This window comes from Zosterops lateralis (genome assembly GCF_965231275.1).
Source record: "Zosterops lateralis genome assembly, chromosome: 13".
Classification (NCBI taxonomy): domain Eukaryota; kingdom Metazoa; phylum Chordata; class Aves; order Passeriformes; family Zosteropidae; genus Zosterops; species Zosterops lateralis.
Window position 1 is genome coordinate 5,339,472 of NC_139773.1, and position 27,521 is coordinate 5,366,992.

A 27,521-nucleotide genomic window follows, 5' to 3' on the forward strand; every position below is an offset into this window, starting at 1 on the left:
GTTTGGAAGTGCCTGAGCACACTGAACAGAAGATTCATTTAGAAGTGGATTAGAGACATTTACATCTAAATGCTTGGCGCATACTAATAAACTCATACAATTTTGGTATTCTCTCCACAAGAGAGCAGACAAAGGGGCAAAAGTGTTGTAGATTTCAGTTACTTATTAATGAAGTTTTTATTGGGAATTCTTACTTGGGAATTTCCGAAAGTTAATTATTTGCCAAATATTTTACAAGTGAACTCATTATTGTGCATTCTTAATGGTTAAATGGCTACTTGAATTAACTTGAGCTTTTCTATTGTGAACTTCTCTCTTTCACATAAACAAGCTGTTTTTCTGTTGTCTTACTTGGGTATAATCACTATCAGCATTGTAAATGGGAAACAGGAGTTCAGTTTCCTAAGTGCATTCAGGTGCTAGTTTGTAATGGATTTAGGTAGAAATTACGTGGCTGCATAAAGTACTTAATAACCTCTGTTATGCTTATGTCTATCAGACACTAAACATATCCACAGAGCTTCAATGCTCGTTAAAGAAAGTTTATGCTGATGAATCCATTCTCGTGCTTCTAGTACAGCATTGGGAAAGTTCCCTTAGCAGCATGTAAGGTACCTGCAAACTTACTGAGCTTGTAGGATTTGCATTAATAATTTATGGACTATGATCTCAGCCGTCTGTTGCCTCTGAAAAATACCAGGTTTTTATTGTGATAAAAAAAAATACTGCCTGTTAGCATTTTATGATATGTATATATGTTTGTGTGCCATGCTCCATCTCTGTGTAGATGTATTGATCTGTGTATGTGTCTGTATCTATAACATACTGCTCAGTTCAGTCAGCATTGTTAGTGTTGTTGAAAACTGCCCTGTCTGTATTACCTGCTGCATTAATAAGGTTGTGGTCCTTGATGCTACTCAAATCAGCCTTCTTCTCTGAAAAGTTACAAATTACTACCTTTCTAAGATAAACAAAAAAAAAAAAAAAAAAAATTAACCATGATCCTATGAGGCAGGGCACCAAAAGTTACAAAAATATTGTAGTGAAAGTGGTGTAGAACATCCTTTATTTTAGGAGGTTTGTGATTGGGGATTGTGTTTCAGATTTTGCGGAACCAAATTGCTGCCAGGCCTGGCACAGGGTGCTGTGGCTGCGGGCTGGGGGGAGCACAGCTGTGCTATCCAGGGCTGCTCCTGCTCATCCCTGTGCTCAGCAGGGTTACTCCTGCCCCTCTCCCTGCTCCCACATGTTCCCAGGCTCTGCTCTCTGCTTCTTATTTTGATTGTACTGGGTTATGCATTATGGTGGATTAGATACATACCATGAATTCTCTTAACATCCAAAATGTGAGCCAGTCACATTGCATATGCTTTTGGGAGATTTAGCAGAATTTTTCTGAAGTTTGACAGTTTTTGAGGCTGTATGTTAGGTGGAAGGTGTATTAGCTAGATAGATCCTTCAGTGTCTCCTGTTATTTTTGTGATTCGTGTATTCAGTGTAGAAATATTTTTATTAAAAATGATTAGGCTTTCTATGTAAGGGTGGCAACCTGTAATTTCTCTTCTGGTTTCCTGTCAAAGTTTAAACAAACTGCTCTTGTCTCCTGAGACCATTCTTTGACTCTTGGAGTCACATGGAAGTGTTGACTGCTGTTCCGTGTCTGGAACAGCTTGTGACTGTTTACTGGAAAAAAGCAGCAGCTACATTGTAGAAATGTGCAGTGTAGTATCTCTGAATAGCTCTGTTGTTGTCTTGTATAGGAGAAATCACCTACTCAACTACTGACACAAAAAGGATTCATTGTGCAAGTCCTGCACTTACTACTCACGTTGTTTATCTACTTTCCTAAATTTTCATTTTGAAAGGTTTGCTCCTTTTTATATTGCTCATTATAGATGTCCAAATGAGGGATAAAAGATGGGTCATGTAAAATTCCAAACCTGCATCTCAAATAAACAAAAAAAAAAAATCATTTTCTAGAGGTGTTTGGAAACCACATCTATTAAATTTGCAAACTTTTCACATCCTTTAGCTGAAGATGGTGTGCACACATTCTCTGTCCTGCCACAGGTTCCAAATGGACAGTTTTGTGTTAGGGCTGTAAACCTGAGAGCAGAAGATAAGCTAGGCCAGAAAATCCAGAATGTATTTGTGTTGGATGAAATGAAGCTAAATGCGGTTGCACTAAAATAGGATTAGAATTAGCATGTTGCAGTGTAGCCATACAATTATGAGGGATGAAGGAGGGCAGTAAAAAGGACTGGCTTTGGAAAGAGAATGATGTAGCAGGCATGTTTTAGACTGTAGTAAATTCAAATTGAAGATGTGTGAATGTATTTAATTTCTTTACTGTTTGGTTGCATCAAAGTAATGAAGTACTGAAATAGTAATTTTTGATAATTTTATAATAATAGTTTGTTTTTAAAAGTGTCTCTTATGTGATAGTAGAAAATGTTACACTTGGTAACAGATAAGTGAATGTTACCAAGAAAAAGCTATGGAAGTTGCGTTTCATTTCATGGTGTATTTAACTCTCCATATTTTTTTATTAGCAATGCAGTGATACACTGGCAATATGGAGAGAGAGAGAAATAAAAATTACTTAAAACTCACTTTGTGAGGAGCTCGTTTTTCTTCATAGACGGGAAGTGACTTAAAACTTCACATTGAATAGTTGAAGACTTAGCACCAACACTGAGGAAAAATTGCTTCAGTAAATGGTTTGGGCTTTTGCAGTTATTTAAGTAAATAGATTATTTGAAGAAATGCTGGGCATTAAGAAGTTTCAGGCCAGACCATGCTAAGTATTGAAACATTTTCATTACAATGTTTAACAGAAGTAGAGCTTGTCATTCTCATGTACCCCATTATTAGACATTGTTTTCAGCTGCTGTGGACTTGGATGAACTTTAACTATTTGTACTGAAGCTGTCAGAATCAGATTTTTTATTTTCATATTCAAAAGCTTATTTAAGCACAGTTTAGCACTGTTTGAGGAAAGACTTTGAAGCTCCAGGAGATCTGTTTATAGACATTTTCACAGTTCCTGCCACTTCTGGTATGGAGTATTCATGTATATGATAACACAGGTCAATGAAACTTGTCTCCTCACATCTTCAAACAGTCCCAGAACACAGATCATAATTCTGACAGCTCAAGGCTACAGACTTAGACCAAGACATTTTTATAGCTGAACAACTGAGCCAGAGGCAGAGATACTGCTGCTGCTTTTAGTGACTTCCAGGCAGATCCCTGATTAGATCAGGGGCAAGAGATCCAGCAGGACCAGTAAAGCAGCTGGTTAAAATAGCTCAGGATGAGGAGCCTGTGCAGGGGCTGGGCCCAGAGACAGCAAAAGGTGCATTTCTCTCACATCTGGGACACTAAGGGCAGCCCTTTCCAAGTGTGGTTACTTGGCTGCAGTGATAACCACCTGAGAAAAGACCTGCTCTACAGCAGAGATAAATGGGGAATTCATTCCAGGCTGTATTTGTACTCCTTGGACACACAGTAACTGATTCCTGCCAGTCCAGCTGCCCCAAGAGCTGCTGTTTCCATGCAAAGCGTGACTGTGAGATGGCATTTCAGGCAACTGGGACTCAACGTGCCAAACCTATTACGAGTAAATTAGGCTTCAGCAGTCTTTAGTCCTTAGTTTCTCCTAAGCAAAATCTCAGAGCCAATATGGAATTACACTTTTCTTGGAACACACTTGTACTCCCACGCTATTTATGGTAGACAGCAGCAGCAGGAGGTGGTTGATCTGATGACAGAAGTGAAAGCCCTGTACAGGAATAAAAGGAATTACCAAGTTAGATTACTGAAGGAAGAGTTACTGTTTAGTTTCCAGAAATCTTGGCTGTGGAACTGAAAAGTAGGGATTTACTTCAATTTGTGTAGGGATTTACTTTTTCTTTTTAAATGGTCCTCAGTCTCATTTGCCTATATGCTTTTTTTGCTTTATAGCTTATGCCAGACCAATTAGCATAATTTTTTCCTTATTTTGGATCTTCTGTTTTGTGAAGGAAACCAAGAAAATGTCTCCGTCATTAGACAGTCACAGTAAAAAGTTGGAAATCTGCTTGTGTTCTGTTTTTTGAATTCACCTGAAAATGTCTTTATAAATGCAGAATTTGATGTGGCCTGATGACTCTGAATTTAGGAATTTCATAAAACTCTCTGAAATACTTAGCAATAGCCAGCTAATTTCAGTTTTTAAAATAAATACTAGCTGAAATACAGGAATGTATACTTGCTTAAAGGACAGTGTTGTTCAAGCCAATGAATTTTTACTAATGGAGAATTACAGATCTTGATCTCTGGATCTAAGGGAAGTGGTGCGTGGTTTTGTTGGATTTGACTGTGGGTTGGGTTTCTTGTGGGGTTTCTTTTTGTTTGTGTTTGAGGTTTGTTTCAGTTTTAAGTTGGTTGGTTTGTTTTGGGTTTTGTTTTAAAAATGCAGTAGCACAATATTGTCCATTTTGGAATGGTAGTTTTCTCTTTTCTCTGGAGTGGTGTTAGTTAAACTCCATGTTTACCCAGAAGAGGTGGATAACTTGAAACTGGTAAAGAGTTGGAGCTTCCTTGGTACTACAGACTTAGAATTGTTGTACCTACAGGTTTTATATAGGCTTCTCCTTTCCCTCCCTTTCTTCTGTTTTAGGTGAAATTGTGGTGAACGAAGTAAATTTTGTAAGAAAGTGCATTGCAACAGACACAAGCCAGTATGATCTGTGGGGCAAGTTGGTTTGCACCAACTTCAAGATTTCCTTTATCACAGATGACCTGATGCCACTGCAGGTTGGTTATTGCTCACACGGGTGCATCATGAGTGTGATAAGTGAAATTATTCACAGTCAGTCTGTCTCATATCTGATATAAACGGATGCCTTCTAAGCAGGCTGCACGATGAGGTTCTGCTGTCCTGTTCTGAATGTGTTGCTGTTCCATCCGTTCCTACCAGAACAACAGTAAATTTGTGCAGAAGTACATCCAGCTCCATTCACCTCCATGTGTGGAGGCTGCCCCGGGAAGTGGTTTTACAAAGGCAGAGCAGGAATTACACACAGATGTGTTCCTCCTCAAAGGAGTTGTTCACAAATGTCCCTTGAACTAGACAAGTGTCAGATCAACAAAACTCCTCATGTGGTAGAATTTTATTGATGTTACTGATGGAGGGCAAAGCAACCATGAAATGAGTTTTCATTGTAGATGAAGCAACAAGAAGAGGGGAGAAGAACTCTTCTACTTTGTCAAAGCAGAACTCATGACACTTAAGAACATGATCAGTTTTTGAACAGCACAGCATACAACACTGGAAGTCCAAGTAGTGAGCTGCATGTTATTTCCAGTAGAGTTTGCACTTCCATTTGGGGCTTTTAAAGGAAATATTCCATTAACTAAAGAGATGTAAAGCTCTGAAAATAAATAGATGCTCCTTCAATAATGGTTAGGAAGTTTGACCAAAGCTACTTCCAAAAGTTAATTTTTGGCACAAAGTAGTTGTCAAAACTTGTCCCTGAAAGTAGAATTAATATTTTTTCCTTTCTATGCTTACAAAAGTGACAATAATTGGAGATTTCTTATGTTCCATATATATACGTATAGTTTATACTTCAAATTGTATTGAATTTCTAACAGTAATTTCTGATACTAATTCAGTAAATTCAGTGCAAATAGGGAGGTTATTTTGCATATTCCACTGAGGTTTCTAAACTGCTGGGTGTGTAGTTCAGCAGCCTCTAATTACCTGGGAATAGGCAAGGGTGGTACCTGTCAGAAAAGCCCAGGCATGCCTGATTTTTGTCATGGTTTCTTCAAAGTTGTGCTGTATATGTGGTTGCAAACTGCAGAACTGCAATTAATGGCTGTGAGTTCATGTGTTTCAGAAATTCCATTATAAAAACCTCCTCCTTGGTGAACATGATGTCCCACTCACATGCATTGAGCAGATTGTCACAGGTATGTCAAAAATATTAAAGTCTAATGACAGGCTTTATTCATATTCAGTACAAAACGGTTACCTGCCTGTTAAGTTCTGCAGAATTGTTGACACTTGAGGTTTTATGTCATTACTCTTCCCTGATTTTAAGTATTTGGCTTATTTAAAATTAGGATAAAAGCCTCAAATGCTGAATAAATCTTGAGGTGCCATGCAGGAGACTTAGTTGGGTCTTTATATTATAGACTTTGTATTTATAACTACCATACTGAATCAACAGGTGCTGTAAGGAGAGATGTTATAGCAATACAGATTTTTGTTAGCAATGTTTTTACGTTGAATCATCTGTATCTCTGCCACTGAAATACACTAGATTGCAAAAAGCACATAGTTTATACATAGCCAGGATTTCTGACAAGAGAAATTCTGTAGTTTTCAATCCACTCTAATTCTTAGCAAGTTAATAGCTGATGATCTCCAAAAAATCTGCAAATGGCAATCAACATCTCTTAATCTGAAGAAACAAAATACTTCTTGTGGAGAAACAGATTTTGATTTGTTGGATTCTTTAGACTAACCTATTTGTGAAGAATGTTTTTCATCTTGTAATTGCAGAATTTCAGAAAATTGATATTTTTTCAAATTTTGTTTATGACACGGGCTGTTAAACACTTGGTTTTCTTACTGTAGGTAGTCTAAAATTATTGGTTGTAAGTTTTCTATGCCCAAAGTTGGTTGTGATCACTGTGAAAAGATTAATGTGTATCTGAGGAAGAACATGATGAAGAAATGCTATTATTTTTACAACAAAGAGGTGCTGTTGACCTGTTATATTGTCTTCCACTGACCCACATTTATTGCCTCTTTTCTAAAACATGAGATTTACCCTAAGTTTAGTGAAACATAAGCTTTTACTAACAGGAATTAGCAGATTTTCTACCTGAATCAAAATATGCCAATTAAAAAAAAAAAACAAAACAAAAAAAAAAAAAAAAAAAAAAAAAAAAAAAAAAAAAAAAAAAAAAAAAACTTCTGGTAGCAACATTACTGTATCTGTTTGATTATTGAATAATCTTGTGTTTCCTTACAGAACACAGTCAAATAACTTTGTCTCTTTTTTTGCAGTGAATGACACCAAGAGGAAGCAGAAGGTCCTTGGTCCCAACCAAAAACTTAAATTTAACCCAACTGAATTAATAATTTATTGCAAAGACTTCCGTATTGTCAGATTTCGTTTTGATGAAGCAGGTCCTGAAAGTGCAAAAAAGGTATTATTATCTTGTTATGAAGTCATTGCATGTAGCAACAGCTGTGCTGATAAGAACATTTTGTATTGTTATATTTTGATAGAGAAGTGGGGAGAAGAATTGCAAATTATTCACATTTACAGGAAAATATCTAGACATTTGGAGTCAAATCTATTAGGGGAAAAATTTTAATGTGATATATTAATTGTTTAGTATCATATAAGATAAAACACTATTTCTTGTCATACCCATTGTACTTTTAAAAGTTCCTAGTTTATTAAATAAATATTTTTAAGGACTGGAATCAGAATATCACATTGCAGATGTACAACAGATGTTTGCATTTTTTATGGAATATGTTTCAATCTTTGATACATTTTCTGAAAGTCCTAAGCTTAATTTACCCAGAGACTGAGTGTTCTGCCTTAGGGATATCCTTAATGGTGTCACACAGCACGTTCTCCAGCAAACTGTTGGAATCACCATTTTGTCCAATTTACATGAACCTGGGCTCTTTGTCAACATTTTGTTAGAGAAATGTACACCTTGTACGGCTGCTGACAGGGGGAACTCCTTGGGTCTGTACATTCCTGGGGGTTTCCTTCCTTGCCCGTTGCGCGGCTGCTGCCGCAGGTCCCGGTGCGGCGGGGCTCCGGCTCGGGAGCGCTTCCCCCCTGCCGCCCTTTCGTAAGGAATGACCCACTTTGCCCGCAGAGCTTAACAATTCCCCTTCCCAGTAGGATCAGGGTTGAGTTTAGCCCCGTAAGTCCCAAGGACCATCTGCCCAGGCATAAGTCTGTGTGCAGTTAGTGACCAGGAACTGCTGAACTGGCTGAGCCCCTTGACCCTCCCAGAGATGTGCGGGCAGGAGCCTGTCACCGACCCCCCTGCTCTGGCCTTGCCCCTGTTCTGGCTGCCCCCCTGCCTGCTGCCTGTCCTGGTTGGAACCTTTCACTTTTGGCAATCTTTCAGCAATCATTCCCTTGCACAGCTTCTCCAAAATCCCCCTGGAGCAGCCGTCTCCTGCAATATCTTTACAGCAACTGTTTCTAATTGGCTGTCACAGCAGAGCAGAGTGATTAGCCTGGAGGAGGAGAGAATAAACTCAGCATCTCATTAACATTTTGTGCTGCATTTTCTTGTGCAAGAGAAAGGGTGAAACCCTTTTATGAAGGCCTTTACACTAGGCATTTATAATTACATGGTCTTAGATGGTTTCTTCTGATAAGAAGAACAGCTAGGTCTAGAGAACCAGAGCCTATGGGGTTATAGAGCTTGTGCTGGTGGTGACCAAAAGTGTAACAATTGCCGTGTTCAGATACCAGAATTAGTGGAGAGGAAAAAAACTTGTACAGATCTCAGCTCTGTGGTTACTGTTGCAGTTTCGATGCATGAGGTAGGCTACTGCAGCTTTGTGTGGGTGTAGCACAGAAGCACTTTTACTGAAGGGAGATCAGCGTTCAGCTAATCTAATGTTTCTATAATAACATTATTCTGTTACCATTAAAATAAGTTTTCCTGTATCAGGATTTTGCTTAAATGATTTTGGGATGCCAGTGAACACATCTAGAGCAGTCTTACGCAGCATATTGAAAGAAGTTGTTTTGTTCTCTCTGACATTTAGATGGCATGCTGGCACCACAGTATGGAAAGATTTTTATCTGGTTTCTGTTCCTGCCCTTCAGGTAGTACCTATTAGCAAGGTTGTCCTGATGTATAAAAACAGAAGACAATGAGCAGGCCTCTTTAAAATTCTGAAGCACCTCTTTAATCCATATTTACATCCAACTGTTTGTACAAGAAAATTTTGGTAGCTGTCTCCTTGGAAATAACTGTGTGTGCATAACTTTTGTCGGGAAGACCAAGACTGAAAGTGTAGCTGAGTTCTGAGGAGAAGCCTCCTCTTGGGCTGAGGGTGCATTGCCATCTGACTGGAAGAATGCTGTAGGAGAGGACTGACCATGGAATTGGGGTTCTGGATGGAGGAGCCTGTGGGCATCATCACATGGTCCACCTTTCTCTTTAGACTTGCCAAGATTAGATCAGGCTGTAATTAAATGTCATTTTAGTAATACACAGGAGTGTGTGTATATAAATAAAGCCTAGATAGGTCAAAACAAAATATCTGCCTACTAAAATATGCATTTCAAAGTACAGGAGTATAAATTTATACAGAGTATAAATGTCTTTACTTGTTGCCAGATGATTGTAAATGTTCTGTTTAGAGCAATAGTTATATAAAAACAATACCCATGGCATTAATGTTTCAAAACAAGCTTTAAATATATGGAATAGTAAGAAGGACAACAGATGCTAACTCTATGCAGTTAAGTAATTTGTTTCAAGCATAGTTCCTTGCATGTATTGGAAATACTCAGCAGCATCCAGTGACATAAATTGGTGTTGGCAAAGAGAGTGTAATCTGTTCCTAGGGAAGTGTCTCTATTTGCTGAGCAGGGCATAAGAGAGAATAACTAATTAAGCTGCATTACTAGAATAGAGATTACTGCAAGTCTCTCTTTGAGGATCTCAGAAAGATCCTCTTTCCAAGGACCTCTTTGGATGCTGTGGAAAGAAGGATCCAAGTTTGAAAGCAGGCTTCTGACGTGGACAATCTGACAGACTTGACTACACACAGACACATGGGTAATGCTGGCAGAACTTTCAGAGGTGTTTTTCTTTGCCTTTAAGCAGAAACACTGTGAGAAGACATTAATTTATTTTCAGGTAAATTATTATGGAGAAGCTTAAAAATCAGTTCTGTTAGAAAAATACCCTCAGTACTTGTTGCAGCCAATATATGCTAATAAAATACTGTCTCATCGTTAGTCAGCCAGGTAAATATTTTCTTCCTGATTTTTATTAGTGGCTATTTGGAAAACAAGTGTTAAGGAAAAATAGAAGGAATGGAATTTTGCACTCACCGCTGTTTAGCAGTTTAATTTTGTTTTGTCTCTAAAATAAAACGATAGAGTCTCCAAAGGAAGGAAAGCCAGATGGGTGTGGGAGGAAGTGGAGGATGGGGAAGCAAGGGTAAGCAGTTGGGGAAGTCTTAAGTTAGGCAGCGCAAAAAAAGAAGCATTTCACATTCCTTAGAGGAAAGGAATTATTTTGTTCAAAAAATGACAGCAAACAGTCAAACTGAAAACTCCTGCTATTTTTTAGGCACTGCAGTGTTTGACATTTGACTGAGAAAATAAAATGTATGAAAAGGTGAGGCTGTAGATCTGTTAGGTGATGGCCAGTGTGTTCCCTCACCGTGCCCATGGATCTTGGCAGTGCCCCAGAATGGCACCCACCTTGTGCCCCCATGAGTGTATCTCCCATTTTCTCATCCCTTTCTCATCTGCAATTCCCACAGTTCTTTTCCTTCAGGAAGCTTTTTTGAATGAGTGTGAGAGCCATTTCAGAATCACATGCTCAATCAAAACAGAAGGAAATTTTTTTATCTCAAATCTTGTTTCCTGTGCAATCAAAAGTAGCCTTCCTTACGTCATAACACTTGGGTTGGAGGGGAACATTTTTTCCCTAATTGTTATGAACAATAATATGAAACTCTTAAGAGGTTTGGGCAAATGGTCCTGACCCTTTCTAATGTGTTCCTCCTGCCTCCCCAACTCTATTATCTTGTTCTAATTGTTTATACAGATCACAAAATTGGTACTGCTTCAAGGCACTGGGAATGCATAGAATACTGTCTTTGGAGGGGATGAAGAAAATTTTTTTCAAAAGTAAACCTAGAGAATCACAAAATCAGAATGGGTTGAGTTGGAAGGGCCCCTAAAGCTCATCTTACTTTACTCCCCTACTGTGGGCAGGGACACCTTCCACTACACCAGGTTTTTCAAAGCCCTGTCCTGGTCTTGAACACTTCAGGGATGGCACAGCCACAACCTCCCTGGGCAAAGGTAAAAGGTATTTTTAAAAATGCAGATGAATTTTAATAATTCTCTTAATGCTGCATGCTTATTTTCCCAATAGGTTTTCCAGCCTAGGAAAATGAACAAAAACTGTTTGTGGGACTTGATGTAGTCCTGCTTGTGTGACTTTCTACCACAGGTGTCTGCTTGGGATAGGAATTGCAGTAGCAATGGAAAACAATATTTTTCCAGAGTTCATAAGCCAGGGAGCCTGGCTTCAGGAAGGAGGGAAAATGCAGGACTGTGCTAACTTAGCACATCTGAAATGTTGCTGTTCACAACTCTTCTGCAAGAGCATTAGCAATACTTTGAAGCTCTTGCCCTTGGTAAAATTCCTGTTGAAGAGGAGGGTGTGCCCTGAAAGTATCATTTATTTTTCTCAGATAGGAGTTGAGCAGGAGGCACTGACATAGGGAAGTGGCTTTTGTACTATGAAATAACTACAGCCATTGTGTTTACTGCTCTTAATAAATGAACTTTCCAACAAGCAGCCTATTCTCTTGTTATTTGTCTGAGCCTAAATATCTTCAGCTTTACACAATTGTAAATTGGCAAGAATACCAAACATTTTTCAGTTTGATATGAGGACGCTTCCTGTAAAACATGTTTGTCTTCCAATTTAGTGTTCTACTTATGGCCATAATCTGCTGAGATCTGTGGAATGTGCTTGTCTTCTGAATCTCTGAGACAATAAAGCTATTATAGGGATTTAGTGAGGAATAAACAGAAAATAAGTATGTCTTTAGTACTTGCTTAGTGTATTTATGAGTGGAATTTTTCTAAAATGTAAAAGTAGAGGCATTAGCAGGATGAATCTACCACTTTTGAAAATAAGAGAAATAGAAGTCCCGAACCTGTGGGTGGACTGTTACACCCATGCAATACATGGTGTGAGTTACATCTCTTCCATGGAACACCCAGAGCATTTTCCAGCTCCTGCTTTATTTAAAAGCACAACTATGGTCTCATATTTTTTGTGGGGAACTAGAGCTGGATGGTTACTATGTACCCCCCACCATTTTCTCCCTCTTTACACAGCACACACACACTCCATTTTTTAGATGTGGCAATCAAATGACAAGAGATTTAAGCTGCTGTCTGTTTAAAAATAGGTTTTACTGTATTTCTGTTGTGTTATTTGGCAGCACAATGGAATTTTTTTCCTGCAGTTTGTCCTGAAGCCTTGAGAGTAGATTAGCATAGTAAAAGGCTTTCAACTTTCGCTCTGTGAGAGAAGATGAGGAGTAGCTCTGCTGGAATCAGTTACAGTAGTGAAAAGCTACATAGAAAAATGGAATTCAAAATGTGCAAATACACAGATTTCCATTTTGTTTCATTGTGAATGATAGCCAACAGTAATCTGTTAGAAGTGGCCAAGTGTTGTGGATAGCTGGCTGCTTCTGCTTTGGTTCATAAACTGAAATCACAAGATTTAGTAAAATGTGCATGACTGCCAGTTATGTCATTAAAAATGTTATCAAATCCTTGAAATGAGCTCATAAATGTTCCTTAGGAAAGTCCTGCTATACTGTTCTTCAGGGACAGTTGTACTGTTTGGGATTTTTGGGGGTTGTCACCCCTGGAATGTTCTGTCTTCTATTTTCTTTTGCAATTTCATTGTAGAACTGAAAGTGTGGGGAGAACAGTTAAAGGAACTGTTGTTCTAAGACTCGACTGGAATTTTTTTGTTGAGTGTTTGTGAAATAACATTTTAGCTCAAGTTAGTCTACTGTCATTACTGGTTTTATAAACAATGAGGACTGTCCCCAGCAAAAGCCAAAGTATATAAAAATACAGTAAAGGTTCCATAGCACCGTGTATGTTGCATACAAACAATAAAAATGGAGCAAGTTTCTCTGTGCAGATCTCAGCACAACTGAGCCCTTGAGCTTTGTTCCTGTTGCCTAGTGCTGCCAGCACTGGTATTCCTTCAGTTCTGTGGTGCAAATCTGTCTGTTATGTCTATCACAATAAGGACACTTCCTTTCACTAGCAGAAAACAATTTCTTGGATGAACAGGATGTTTTTCAAAAGTAATATTCAAAACTACTAAACTCTGAATAACTTTTGTAAATGTGTTTCTAAATATGAAAAGTCAGGAAAAGGTGAAGGGAAAAAAGAAAATTTTAAAAATTGGGTGGTAGGAATGTGGGCTTACACTATGTGCCTGGTTAAAAGGTACAATTCAGTAAAATGCAGAAGCAAATATTGAGGAAAGAGGACAAATTTAAAGACTCCATTCATGTCCTGAAATTTGAAGAATAACAGCACCAATGTCTGTGTGATATTTTTTTCTTCCTGAATTTGATGCTTCTAGACATTAGGGTTTTGTCAAATCTTATTATTTATTAGTGAATATCTACATTCAAAGAGACGGAGACTAGAAATGCTTGATGAAATTTTAAGTCTAGGATCTGATCCTAAATCATGTGCTGCACTCTTTGAATAATCTTAGGGAAAGAACCAATAAGGTTTTTTTAAAAGGGAGTCACACATGAAAAACCTCCTGGCCCAACTGACAACTTTGTAGCCAAAAGATCTGTCAAATGCTGTTAAATACTGATACCAGATTTTAGTTCATGCCTGAAGATATTTAGGACATGCCTGAGCTGTTAATTGTTCAAAATTGTCCTGGTAAATTTCCATTATGTTATTTCTGTGTTTTTCCCCTCTTCCCTAAGCACTGATTGTTGACTGCTGTTAGAACAGTGCAAGATTGGACCTTTTGAACTGACCCTGCATACTCTTAGGTTCTTCTGCTGGATTGATAAATACTCTTTTCATGAAAGAAAATACCAAAAGACTGATTTTCAGCTTTTTCACAATTCTACATATTTGACACCATTACAATTAAGGGCAATATATTTTTTTTGTCTATATAGATATATAAATAACAGTAATAAATGTCTCTTTCTTAGGTGTGCCTTGCAATAGCTCATTATTCTCAGCCAACGGATCTTCAGCTGCTCTTTGCATTTGAGTATGTTGGGGAAATATATCATAATCCAGGTGAGGATAAAAATACTTGGATTGTGCTTTTTTTCCTGTTTTGTAATATGTATTTTTAGTAAGACTTCTGTCCAGAAGCAGTGGCAAAAAGCATTTAAGGCTTTTCTCCAAGGGTAACAAAATCAGCTTGTTCTGCACCCAACCTCTTACTTATGTTTGTAAGTCGTTCACTGGGATAGACATTAATGACCAAAATCTGAGGAAATGTCTTTCCTGTCTGAAACAAAGCCAAACTGTGCCAGCATGAATACTCCTACTCCTCAGTTCACACTTCCATCCTCCTGTTGTGTGTCTCTGTTGGTACTCTGGGTACCCAGTGAATGTCCCATCAGGCAGGCTTGCTCACCTGCCCTTCTTTTGGGAATAAGTTTCTCTTCTGGTGGTATTGCAGGAGGATTTGTGCAACTTGGGACTCCATACCTCCTTTCCTAGAGGCTTACTAGGCAGTTCTTACCACTCAAAACCTCCACCACCCCTGCTGAGTTGGAGCACACCCTCTCTGCTCAAGGCCAATCTCCAAGTTGTCAGTTAGGTAAGCCTGCAAAGATGCCTTTGGAACTTGATTTGTAGCGTAACGCTGTGCGGTCACTGCTGAGACACAGCTGAGAGCCAGCAGGTGTAGGGTGACAAGCCTCCCCACAGAGTGCTGCTGCTGCACAGCTGTGCTACTGACATCTGGACTCAGCAGCTGGCACTAGAAACCACTGAGCTGCCTGTTACAAAACAGGAACCTTGTGGAAATATGAGATCAGGCCTTCAAATTGGCAAAACAACGCATGGTTTTTATCCAGGTGCTTCTATGAATGCCCTGTGCATGCACAAGGATGAGTGTGCATGTGGTTATGTTGCACACATAATTACACATGGAATTTCTTACCTCATATAAAGCTTGGGCAATTATTAAGGTCCATGTATTTTCATGTTATAAAGTACTAGGGAGGAAGCCAATTTGCAGATAAAATTGCAATAAAATGTTAGGTTGTCACAAAGTTGCCTTTACTCTGTCCTTAAAATACCATTTACTATACGGAAAAATACCTAGTGGAAGAATTACATAAGGTGGGTAAAAATGTTCCTCTGGAGCAGCAGACCAGAATGGCAAAGGAGAGTTGTTCTGCCATGCTGCAGCTCCTAAGAGAATTTGAAATTGTTTTGGATTGGGTTGGAGTGTTTTTGTTGTTGTGAACCCTGGTGTTTGTCCCGTAGATCTCTGGCTTTGCTCTTGCAATTCCAGTGCTGTTTAATGACTCTCTATCCCTGCTACTCCCAGTAAAAGTGAAATGCTGTCTTTGTGCTTCCTGAGGAACATAAAAAGCCTGCATTGCTCTGGTGTATGTGTACATTTTTTTCCCCAGGCTATATTTAATATTTACATATATATAAATATTATATATATATATATATATAATATTATATATGCATATAATATTATATATATATATAAAGCGGGAAAATTGACTCTTTTTGTAGTTATTGTATTTCTCTGTTTACCATCTTTGAAGAACTACTTCAGTCTGATTTTAGTCCTGTTTTCTTCCAAAAATCCCAAGTAGTCAGAGAGCCAGTGCAAGAACAAAGTTGATAGATACAGAAAGCAGAAACCCCACAGGTTATGGGGTGTCAGCAGAGCTGTGATACTGTTCTGCTTCCTTTGGGCAGGCTCTTGCTAAGATCTTTCATGGGGGAGGTAACAGGGATGAATTTCAGTTTATTACTCTTCCATCTAAAAATGTACTTCAAGTGTCAAGAAACAAAATGTAATTTCTTTTTGACACAGCTGACTGTCCCCTTGGCATCTAAAGAATGACCAGCAAAGGAGATCCTTCTGTGCAGTAACAGCCTCTCTAAGCTCTTGGGTGCTAGGAGATGATAGGCCATCTTTTTGTGTGGATATAAATCTGTATAGAAACCCCAATATTTTAACAAGGCCTTCCATTTATTTTATTTGCTGTTAATACAGCAGTCATTTAAAGTTGCTGAAATTATATAGGTTTTATTTTGCTTTCTTGACATGGTAGCTATTAATGGGTAGCCTATAAAAGGGTTCACGTTTCTAAAACATTGCAAACTTTGGCATATTGAAAAAAGAAAGCCTGTGACTGGAGATAACATTTGTTCCTGAGTATTAGTATGCCTTGGCTTCTATCAAGCAGCAGAGCAGGCCAATTTTATGTTGCTTTTCTAATGAAACTGCAGGGAGAAAATACATTGCCATCTTCATGTATCATCAAGCTGCCATTAAATCACTGTTTTCTTGTAATACAACAGTAGGTCGTATAGATAATACCAATCCTGGTGCTAATGGCTTATTTTTGTAATTAGGAAGAAGAGTTGGACTTTTATTTATTTATTTTAATGGACATTGATGACTTTCCTTTTCCTAGCAAAGAAGGTGAATGGCATAGACCCAGGAGGTGGTGGCGGTGGCAGCGGCAGTGCCAGTGGTCAGCAGACTCCTTTGTTTGAAACTTACTCGGATTGGGATAGAGAAATCAAAAGGACAGGTGCATCCGAGTGGAGAGTGTGCTCAGTCAATGAAGGTTACATGATCTCCACTTGGTAAGTGTCTCTTGGGACACCACAGGAGGGGATTGGGCTGGCTTGTCCTGTGTGCCCCACAGCTGGGCACTGCACCTCTTAATTGTGCTGCTCTCGGGAGAGGCCCCCAGGTGAAAAATGCTGCAAATCTTGTCTCTAAAGGAAATGTCATGTTTTGGCATCTGTTGCTTTGGTGCTTCTGTACTTCATATGGGACATGCAGTTTCTCACCAGTGTCCTCATGGCTGTGCTGGTGCTGTGGCTGAGCCCTCACATGGCATAGGGACTGTTCTGGGACAGCCTCACTGAGCTGGTGACACAGCACTGCAGCAAGAGGGAGGATGGTAAAAAGCACAGAGAAAAGTAACTTTGTTTTATTGTGTTTTTTTCCACAAGCCTTCCAGAATATTTTGTGGTTCCATCTTCCTTAGCAGATCAAGACCTGAAGCTGTACTCCTACTCCTTCATTGGGAGGCGAATGCCTGTAAGTGTCCTCTTTGTTCTGGTACTGCTGCTGGTCATTGCTCCTGGTCATTATATTCAGCCTGGGGCTCTGTATGCCAGTTAACAGAATTCTGTGCACAGCATTGAGGAAAAAATTGGTACAGAATAGCTTTAACTTGTACCATTTTGTTGTTTTTTGTGGTTTTTCCCCATGTTAGTTATGGTCCTGGAATCACCCTAACGGGAGTGCCCTTGTGAGAATGGCCAACATTAAAGATGTATTGCAGCAGAGAAGAATTGATCAAAGGTAAATAAATGATTGTTGTGTCACACCCTCTTCAGTCAGAGGGTTAGGACAACACCAGTGGTGACTGTGTGACACAGCAGGGGTGGCACTGGAGGTGACTGTGTGACACCACAGTGTCGTAGTGCAGGAACTATGGAGAGACTGTTCTCTGTATCTGGTTCTGGCACAGTTTTTATTCAAGGCCATTCCAGTTTCAAATACTGGATAACTTTTCAGGTTTTAAAGTATGCTTATTTTTAGGGGGCTAATCATTCAGATGACAGAATTTATTGATAAAAGGATCAGATTTACGGTAATACAGCTTATACTGGTGATTTTCTTACCTCCTTCAGCAAGAAAGTGAAAAAAAAACAATTTATGGCATTGGGAAATAGAATCTGATAGATTTAGTATCAAAATGCACTGGTATTTCTAAAAATATTTGTGAAAGTTTTTGTGAAATATTTATGTGTTGTCCTTAATGAAAGACTGAAGGCATTTAGTGCCTTGTGTAGGTAGTTTATAAGCTAAGTGGGTTTTGTTCTTTGGTTTAATCTCTAGTGTGACTTTTTGTCATAGTGCAAACACTTGCATTGTGTGTTAGGGTGGAACTCTGAGTTTTAGTTGAAACTCTGTCAGATTTCCTGACTTCATAAACTTTATATATGTTCTCTTTATTTAACATAGGTCTTACTAAAAATAATGGAAAACTAAAAACTGAATAGAGTTATTTAACTGTTAGTCAGCCTCAGATTTTGTTTCTCAAATGTGATGTTTTCATGATCCAGCATTTCCAATTTTTTGTTTTGTAATTAGCAGACACCAAAAATGTTTGAGTCAGTAGCTTTATGACAGGAGCAATGTTTTTCCTGAATATGAAAAGTAAACATTTTTTTAGAACTAGGTGCATGTTATATGTGGGTTTAATTGTTTGCAGTTAGACAGTGGCACATTTCTTGAAAGACTGTTTCTTTCCTCTCCAACAATAAATCTGCTGATTCTCCTCCTGCAGGATTTGTAATGCCATAACTCGAAGCCATCCCCTGAGAAGTGATGTTTACAAATCTGACCTGGACAAGTGTCTCCCCAACATCCAGGAAATCCAGGCTGCACACAACAAACTCAAACAGCTCTGTGTCAATGGTACGCTGGGCTTTTCTTCTTTTATGGGGCTTGTTTTCCTGACATGCAGTGAATTTTAATTGACCTGGCTGACAGGGACTGTTACTGGAAGTTGTTCTGCAATGTAATTACTGTCCCTGTTGCAGAGCCTTTTGATGAAACCGAAGAGAAGTGGCTGTCCTCACTAGAAAACACTCGCTGGTTGGAGTATGTTAGGTTGGTACCATTAATAAAGTGATGTTCAATGGAATGTGCAAAGCACTGTAAATGACCAGTGCATCAGTTGAAGGATTTTTTGTTTTAATATATAAGCTAGGTAAATATAGATAACCCAAATATTTTTCTTGTATAGTGTGAATTTCTAACTGTTAAATCACTTTCTTTTCCTGTCTAGAGCCTTTCTTAAGCATTCTGCTGAGCTTGTCTACATGATGGAGTGTAAGCACGTTTCTGTAGTTCTACAAGGTAATACAATACAGAGCATGCTGTACTTGTTTGCATTACTGTGATAATGTAGATAAACAGATTTAGATAAAATCAACTGTAATCTTTTTACATAAACCCCATGGCTTCTGAATATCTCAGGCATTTGGGGAATTAGAAGGGAAAATAATTTTGTTATGTATCTGAACTGTAGTACAGTCCTTAGCATCAAAGGAATATTTTGCTTTGAGTCTTTGTGGCTTTTGTTCTGATAATGATAGAATCAAAACCTTAGGGTGCACCTTTCTACTGTGGTAATTGGGCTAATAGTCCCAGCCTAAGCAATATCAGTTTAATTCAGAGGTTCTATAGACAAAAGTATTTCACTCAGTGCCCACTCCTTGTGTCTGTGCAAACAGGTATTTCAGAGAAAAAGACAATGAAAAACTTGCTCATATCTGTAATTCTGTAATTTCTGTAGTTTTTACAAGACCTGTTCAGCTGGTATATCCCATTCTCCCCATGTAATGGCCTTCCAAAACTTGCTTTGGGGTGGAAAAATGTTAAGAATTTCCAGCAGCACGAACACCCTCCTCCACAGCACATCTTGGTTTGAGTACTAGGCAGTTGGGTGGGTATTTATCTCTTGATGAATGCACTGCTGTGCTGGATACTGCAGGAACCCTTCCTATAGTATGAGTCTCAGTTTAAGAAAAAAGAAGTGTGATTTTCTTGTAGTTTGGTTGGTTTGTTTGTTTGTTTGCTTTATGAGAACAATTGAAACAACTAAAGGTATATTTTAAAGGAAATTCTAAGAAAAACATGAAACCTAGTTGCATCTTTTTTCTCTTTGAAATCTAATTCTGTACATGTGAATTTACCTTACATATTCTGTACATTCTGTATGTTATTCACAGAGGAAGAGGGACGGGACCTGAGCTGTCTTGCTGCTTCTCTCATTCAAGTCATGCTGGATCCCTATTTTCGAACAATTGTTGGATTTCAAAGCTTAATCCAGAAGGAATGGGTCATGGCAGGATATCAATTTTTAGATAGGTGTAACCACTTAAAGAGATCTGACAAAGAGGTAAAAATGTATTTGCATGTATTTGTATTTGCATGTGATCACAGTATCTGCTTGATGTCATCCTGAACATTTATTCATACAGAAATCTAAAAGTAAAAATAATGTTTCAATACTTTCCAATCTCTATTATAATAGTATCAGACAAAGTAAATCTTTTTCCAGGGTAGAGATATCTTTTCTTTACCCTCTGTAGCCATGTGAGAATCAGTGAAATACCAGGTGCAATCCAATGGGTTTTTGTGTTGCTTCGGGGTTACACATGAAAGTGTCTCATTGTTACAAACACTAGCACAGCTCACATTTCAAATTTAAACCAAAGGAGGTGAGGAGTGGGGCTGATGGGAATAGTTTTGCTGTGTTTTACCAATCCCTGTTTCCATCCCTGTAGTGTTACCACTCTGCATTGCTTTCAGAGCAGGGAGCTGCTGGAGAAGCCCCACATGAGCTGATCTGGCTGATGGAGGGAGGGGAGCGCAGGGCTTGGCTTCCAGCACCGCCAGCTCCCCCTGCTTGGCCTCCTCATGGCAAAGGAGGGACTGCTAACTGCAGGTGGAAGCACAGAGGACCCAGGTTAGGAAGCTTTTTCAGGGCCAGTGCCCAGAGTCACAGAACAAGAACATCCCCAGAGCATGGAACCTACAGATAAAACAAGGGCACTGAGCACCAAGCACAGAAAATATGTGAAGGGATAAAGAAATGAGACACCAAGAGGGAAATAATGAAAAGCATCTATTTTGGCCCTAGGAAAGGATATACTGAAGAGTGAAAATGGGAAGGGGAAAGTATTTCTAAAGCTTTACATAAATGATGGTTTATACTTTTGTCATTCTCGGGCTGCCGTGGAAAAGAGCTAGAAAATGTGGTGAGAAATTAAGGTGGCTGAATCATAAGCCTTCCAGTCATTTCAAATAAGGAAGTAAATACATTGTAGAAACAAGGCCAAGTAGCAAGGAAGCACTAATTTGGAAATTAGGAGGGACATATAGATGGCAGAAAGGATTTTTGCAGCTGTGTGAGTATGAGGGGAGTCCAGGAAAGAACTGACTGTGTTTTTACACAGGAGGGAAAGCTGTGCAAAGGTAGTGCTGAGAAAGAAGTGGCTTAACAGGAATACAGAGTGTAACAGTTGCATAGAATCATGAAAAATGCAAGACTCCAAATAGTTTACCCTGTGGCTGAGTAATGTACCAATGGTACAGCCAAATACCATAACTGCAAAGAAATTGGTATGATTTGGAAAAGCTTATGTTAAATCTGATCATTTCTTGTTTCTTTTCCCAGTCTCCTTTGTTCTTGATGTTCCTTGACTGTGTTTGGCAGCTGCTGGAACAATACCCAGCAGCCTTTGAGTTCTCTGAAGTGTACCTGACCATCCTGTACGACAGCGCCCGCATCTCCTTGTTCGGCACCTTCCTCTTCAACTGCCCTCACCAGCGAGTCAAGGAAAGCACTGTGAGTAGGAGGGGCTGCACCTCCAGCAGGAGACTGCAGCCTGCCCCCCTGGAAATAACAGCATCCCAGCTGAATGCTTCCTCTGTGTCCTTCAAATCCTCACGCTCTCTTTGGGGCAAAACATTCAGGTCCCCAGGTGAATAAAGTCATAATGACTTTCAGGTGACCTGTGCAGACACAGTGACTATTCAGGAAGAAAGTCTATTGAATTTCTTTGTTGTTTTTTTTCCCTAGGAAAATATTGCTACTCTACATTGTTATTTGTACTCCTCTAGGAAGCAAATCTGTATCTGGAACTCAGAAAGTAGAATGACAGGCAACAAATAGAATTTCACGCTTCAGGCAAACTTCGAAATCTCTTGACATAATTGTTTAAATAGTTGAAAAAGTTGGAAATGCTGCATAAAGTTCCAATAAAAATGCACAATGGAGCATTTAGAAAACTGAACACTTAAATTTGTTTTTGAAAACCAGAGCTTATAAGAACTGTGCATAGAAAACATTTGATGGCTGATAAAAGTGAAACTTACTTATTTCATTAAATATTTTCCCTTTAAAGTTGTAGGTAGCAACCTTACAAAGAAATAGAGCATTGAGGGACTATTGGTGAATTCTCAAAATGCCAGATGCAGAGCAACTGTTTTCTTCAGCTGTCTTGCTGCTCTGTTGTGCTACCCTGCTCCTCTTTGCCCAATGCTGGTTTTAAGATTCATCAGGAAGCTGACTTTCTTTGCTTTTAATCTGCCTGAATGTTAACTTTTCTTGCAGGAATTTGCTATAAGCAAAAACATTCAGCTGGGTGATGAGAAAGGCCTCAGGTTTCCATGTGTTTGGGACTGGTCCCTTCAGTTCACGAGCCGGGACCGGCTGCTGTTCCACAACCCGCTGTACATTGGGAAGAGCACACCCAGCGTGCACAACGGGGCCCTCCGCACCTTCAAACGCTCCAAGGTACCCGGGGGGCTCTCAGGGGCTGTGCCTGTGCCTGGGCTCACACTCAAGGCTCCTGCTGGGGAGGCTGCATGTGCCCCTGGATTAGCAGCAGGAGCCTTCATTGTCTCTGCTTCCCATCTTAAAGAAAAGATTTTCTGTAGAAGTAAAGATGTAAATTGTTGAGTCTTGTGTTTTAGGACATTTTCTGACATGGCTGAGTCACTGCCAACATTTGCATTATATCACCTTTGGAAAAGTGATGACAGGCACATTTTCCCCCAGGGTTGTCAGTATTTTCAGTAAATACTGATTATAAGTCAATCATTCGTTGCTACAAAAAACCATATGTATTTCTTTTTAAAGGCCACAGTTTGCCCTGTGAGCCCTGCAGTAGTTAACTCACGAGCTCAGAACTATTTAAAGGTCACAGCATTTCTCTGGATGATGCACCCTGGCAGTTCAGGGAAATTTGTTATTCCAATGAACGTAGAACTGGAAAATTACCAGTCTTTATTTTCTGCAGAAAAACTACAGCTCCACATTGCGAGGCGTGCCCCCAGCACTAAAGAACGGAATCATCGGTGAGCAGGAGTTCCTTCCAAGAAGAAACTCTCTGATACTCAAACTGAAGCCAGACTTTCTCCAGGCAGCGGAGGGGCAGAGCCACAGTATGGAGCAGTACTTCAGAGACTGGTTTGCAAAGCCCGTTGATTTGCACGGCGTCATCCTGCCCCATCTGTCCGGAACACAAATAAAACTGTGGAAACTCTGTTACTTCCGCTGGGTTCCCGAGGCCCAGATCAACCACGGCGGCTCCATCACGGCGTTCCACAGAGTCTCTTTGCTGGCGGATGAGGTGGACATGCTAAACCGCAGCCTGCGGCAGTACAAGAGCAACTCCTCCTTGCAAGGCCACTGCTCAGAACTGGATCAAAGCAGGATGTACTTCAGAGCAAATGGTTTAAATGACACCTCAGGAGCCCCAGACTTTCTCTCCTCCTCATTCCCATTTTCTCCTGTAGGGAACCTATGCAGACGGAGCATTTTGGGAACACCTTTAAGCAAATTTTTAAGTGGTGCCAAAATCTGGCTATCCACCGAGACGCTCGCAAATGAAGACTGAGGTGATGTGGAGGTTAAAAGGTTTGGGGGAGAATACAGCATATCATTTTGTCTTTTCTAACTTAACACTGCTAAATGCGGCATTGAAAGCTGTAATAATTTTTATATACAAACATTACGTAAGATTTGCACAAATATTTAAAAGCAAGGCAAGTCATGCTTCAAATCGCACAATTTTGTCTTCAGTAGTTCTCATCTGCTGGGGCTTCTGCTCCCCAATTCCTCCTGTTCTTGGGGGTTTGGCTCATTGCAAGTGATAGAGCATTTCATTAGCTAACTGAAAGGCTTGGTGTGGTCCTTAGTGAGGGTTCTGCTTGAACCTTTGTTTTCCCAGAACGTGACTGAAGTGACCCTTTGATGAAACAGGAAAGCCAAAGTAATGCAGTGGAGATGAACTGACAGCTGAAGTCTGGGAATATACTATTTTATCAGACTGCCTCTTCAGGATTAATACTTACTTGCATAGATACAAACATACTAATATTCCATGACTGATCACCCTACATTGTGCTAATGCAGTGTATCCATGGAAGGGATTGTTCCCTTTCCTTTCTCTCCCCGAAATGCGTTCATTAACAATTAGTCAGATTTGTGCTCTTTGTCACAAGCTTGACTTTAGACTATAGAAATCCACATCAGGACAATGCACTGTTAACCTTAAAACATTTACTGTAGATATGGTATTGTAGTAGCTTTAGAAGTGCCTTTAATTGGGAGGAAACAGTAGCAGGATCACTCTAATGCAGCTGACCCCCCCCACCTTTGTAAAACAGATTGTTGTGGTAAGTTCTTGATCCATCCCCTGCTTCCCCCTCTCCGTTTCTGGAAACAACTGGCATCCAGAAGAAATGGATTGCAGGTGTTCCCTCTTTAAGGTTAAGCTTGTATGTAAATCCCACAAGATCCTCACCTTTTTATTAAAAACACCTCAACTACTCAGCATTATATCCCTGCACAGATCCCGATCCCTTGCCAACACTCTCCTCATTTCTTGTAGGGTGAAGTAGCTTTCAGCAAACTCATACCTGAGCCCTGCTGGCTTCCAGAGAGGAGCACTGGCTCCTTGTTACCAGTTCCATGAGGGGTGCAGGTGCTGCAAGAAGAGCAGTGAGTGGTGCCTTCTTTTTGCAGACTGCACATCCACAGGGGCAGTGCAATGCACAAGCACTGCCTGAGGGAATTACTTCCAACAGCCTCCCTCTGCTTAATGCAGCAGCCTCCTCGGTGTTCTGAAACCTTTTTAAATGATGCCTCTCCCTGGATGCTGTGCCACAAAAGGACTCACAGGGAAAAAGGCAGGAGTGTGAAGAATTCCAGGAGGTTGGAGAAATAGTGATGTGTCATTCTCATAGGTTAAGGCTCCTGTCAGCTGCCTTCTCTGAACAGCAAGGCTGTATTTTGTATTAAATTATTTCTGTATAAACACCAAGGCTATTGAACTGACACTGAATCTCTATGCAGGTGTTGCCTCACCAGTTAAGGCACCAAAGGCCTTATGCAATGGACTCAGAGCTGTTCTCAGTTTTCTCAGTGAGGAAAACAGAAAACTGCAGGATGGGAGTACACAGTGTATTCGAGTTTAAAAAAAGGGGAGGGGGTAGGATTGGGAGATCTCTGTTTGTAAACCCAAAGGGATCTTGAGCACAGCCTAAATCACAAAGTGGGTTTGGCTCCCAGGCTGTCCCTGACCTCCAAGGCTGTGCTGTGCTTGCACTGCTGGGAGAGGGAAGCAAGGCAGGGCCAATGCAAAGGTGAACAATGTTGAGGGGGGGCTTCCTTTTTACCTTACCAAACTTCCAAACCCTGTTCCTATGCAAAGAAGCTGTTGTGTGTGTGCTGTGCACAACATGGGCAGGCACGGGCTGTTGTGACACAATGCCAGGTGCTTCTGGGCAACTGTTTGTGAGGAAAAAACGTGTATTCACCTCAATTGCCTAATTATGCTGCAAGATGAGCTGAGCATGTTAAATGGTCCACAAACCAGTTGTGTTTATTTCCAAGCTTGCTGGAGCAGTCATCTCACTTGTTCATTATTCAAATGTTTGTATTAGTTTGCTTTTGCTATTCTTTTCCCATTAGCTAACTGCTTTCCCTGGCCTGATACTTGACATGAAGACCTCAACCTGTGTGCTTAGTGTCTTTTGGTACCAATTTTTTTCTTTTAAAATTACAGTTAAAAGTATAGTGTCTTTTTTTTTTGTTTTCCTTAAAAGTATAATTTCTTTGGTTTAAAGGTACCAAAAATATGTAAATAAATTGCTCCATAAAAGCAGCTGGTGGAATTAAAAAAAATGTTTAGGTAGTACCTTTGAGGGAAAAATGGGTACTATATTTAAACAGAATTGTCTTTTATAAGGAGATTTCAGACATTTTTACATTTCAGTTCTAAGATGTGTACAGATGCTGCAGAGGGTCTTTGTATTTTATATATATAGCATGGGAGAGGGTTAAAAATAATATGCCTTTATAATAAACAAAACCTGTCGAAATATGTTTGCCAAACAGATTTAAAAAGAAATTTTATACCATTCCAAAAAGGGACTTAGGTAAGCAGAGGCTGAGAGTGGGCACCTCCTTGCAGAGAGGAAGGGAAGGGATCCACCTTTCCCTAGACCTGAAGACAAGGTTCTTCTTCCTTGTATTGCACAGCCTTCTGAGGAGTCTGAGCAGCTGCTGTGTGTGTGGGAGTGAACGTGTGCCTGTGGATGCTGCTGCTTCCTCTGAGTCAAACAGCTCAATACTTCCTGATTCACTTTGAAAGACAGGTACCAATGTTGATTTTGAAATATCCTCCACTCTGCACAGTTGCCTTATCAAGTCAGTAGGGACTGTTCTGAATATCTTTAATAACTTTCAAAAGCAGTGTTGGGGTGTGAGTATGTATCTAACTTCTGTGTACAGAATACTGACATGCAAGTGTGTATATATATGTCTGTGTGTATATATATGTACACATATTTTCAAATTTTCATTTCTGTTCACCATTTAAAACAAGATACTGTTAAATGCCATTTTCGTGTTGCAAGAGTAGAAAAGCTACCAAGCAGCTCATCCTTTTGTGTTTGTAGAAAATGTGCATTACTGCAGCTGTTCCTGGCTGAGTCATGGCTTTGTACCACACAGAGGGAGGGAGCTCTGTGGCTGTGGCTGCTGAGCCCCAGTGCAGGGCTGGGCTCAGTGCAGGGCTGGGGCTGCAGTGGCACCTCAGCCTGCAGGCACTGCCCTGTGCCACATGAGTCCTGCCTCCAGAAATGCACTGAGAACTGCATTTGTGTGTGTCTGCCCAGGCCTGCAAGTGTGCTTCACGTGCACCTGCCCGCAATACCACTCTGATCAATTAACTGCCTTGTGTTTTAATGAAAATGTAGCAAGCTGGGCAAACCTTTTGGCTTATTCTCAGATGGAAAGATATTAAAACCAAAAACATTCTAACATGTATTTAAGCAAAGGACAAAATCTTAAATTTGCCTCTAACCAAGAGACAGAAATCTGTACCTCAAATTGCTCTAGGCAGTAGGTTTCTAATGCTGTTGCTGTGATGGTTTAGAGTTCACCATTTCAACTGAAACTAAAACCTTTGTGCCTGATAATGATTTACTGAGTAAAGTAGCAGTGGCAGGAAGATTATAAAATCCTGATGCTGAGTTGTGAATGTGAAGTAAATTAGAGTCAATAAAAGTTCATACCTTTCCACAGTGAACTTCAGGTGGTTTTCTTTCCCTTCCCCTAACAAAAAAATTGTGTGTGTGTGTTTTTCCAAGAATAGCATGGACACTGTGCTATAGAAAGATGATTAATAAAAATGATGTGCAAATTATCTTATTTCTTGCTATATTCTGTTATAGTGTCTGCAGTTTGCATGGTGATCAGAACTTCTGATAGCAGGGGACTTACTCAGTGCGAGAATGAAGATTCCAGAGAAAAGATGTTGGCTGTGTGTTAAAATTAAGAGAAACTCATGGGATTTTGGTGCCTTAAAAGGGAATTAATCTTTTTA

General features: G+C 39.8%; 1 protein-coding gene across 3 annotated transcripts in view; it reads left to right on the forward strand.

Moving 5' to 3' along the window:
- MTMR10 (myotubularin related protein 10) overlaps nt 1-27,341 on the forward strand; it is a 36,282-nt gene extending 8,941 nt beyond the window's left edge. For all 3 annotated transcript variants that reach the window (XM_083871238.1, XM_083871239.1, XM_083871240.1), the window contains 14 exons: nt 4,664-4,800; nt 5,889-5,961; nt 7,067-7,209; nt 14,027-14,117; nt 16,502-16,676; nt 17,052-17,139; nt 17,318-17,406; nt 18,398-18,528; nt 18,654-18,723; nt 18,902-18,972; nt 19,848-20,017; nt 21,299-21,469; nt 22,238-22,420; nt 22,926-27,341. In XM_083871238.1, coding sequence (XP_083727364.1) covers nt 4,664-4,800; nt 5,889-5,961; nt 7,067-7,209; nt 14,027-14,117; nt 16,502-16,676; nt 17,052-17,139; nt 17,318-17,406; nt 18,398-18,528; nt 18,654-18,723; nt 18,902-18,972; nt 19,848-20,017; nt 21,299-21,469; nt 22,238-22,420; nt 22,926-23,525 — 2,192 coding nt within the window. In that variant the 3' untranslated portion in view covers nt 23,526-27,341. The remainder of the gene's footprint in view (nt 1-4,663; nt 4,801-5,888; nt 5,962-7,066; nt 7,210-14,026; nt 14,118-16,501; nt 16,677-17,051; nt 17,140-17,317; nt 17,407-18,397; nt 18,529-18,653; nt 18,724-18,901; nt 18,973-19,847; nt 20,018-21,298; nt 21,470-22,237; nt 22,421-22,925) is intronic.
- The last annotated feature ends 180 nt before the right edge of the window (nt 27,342-27,521 follow it).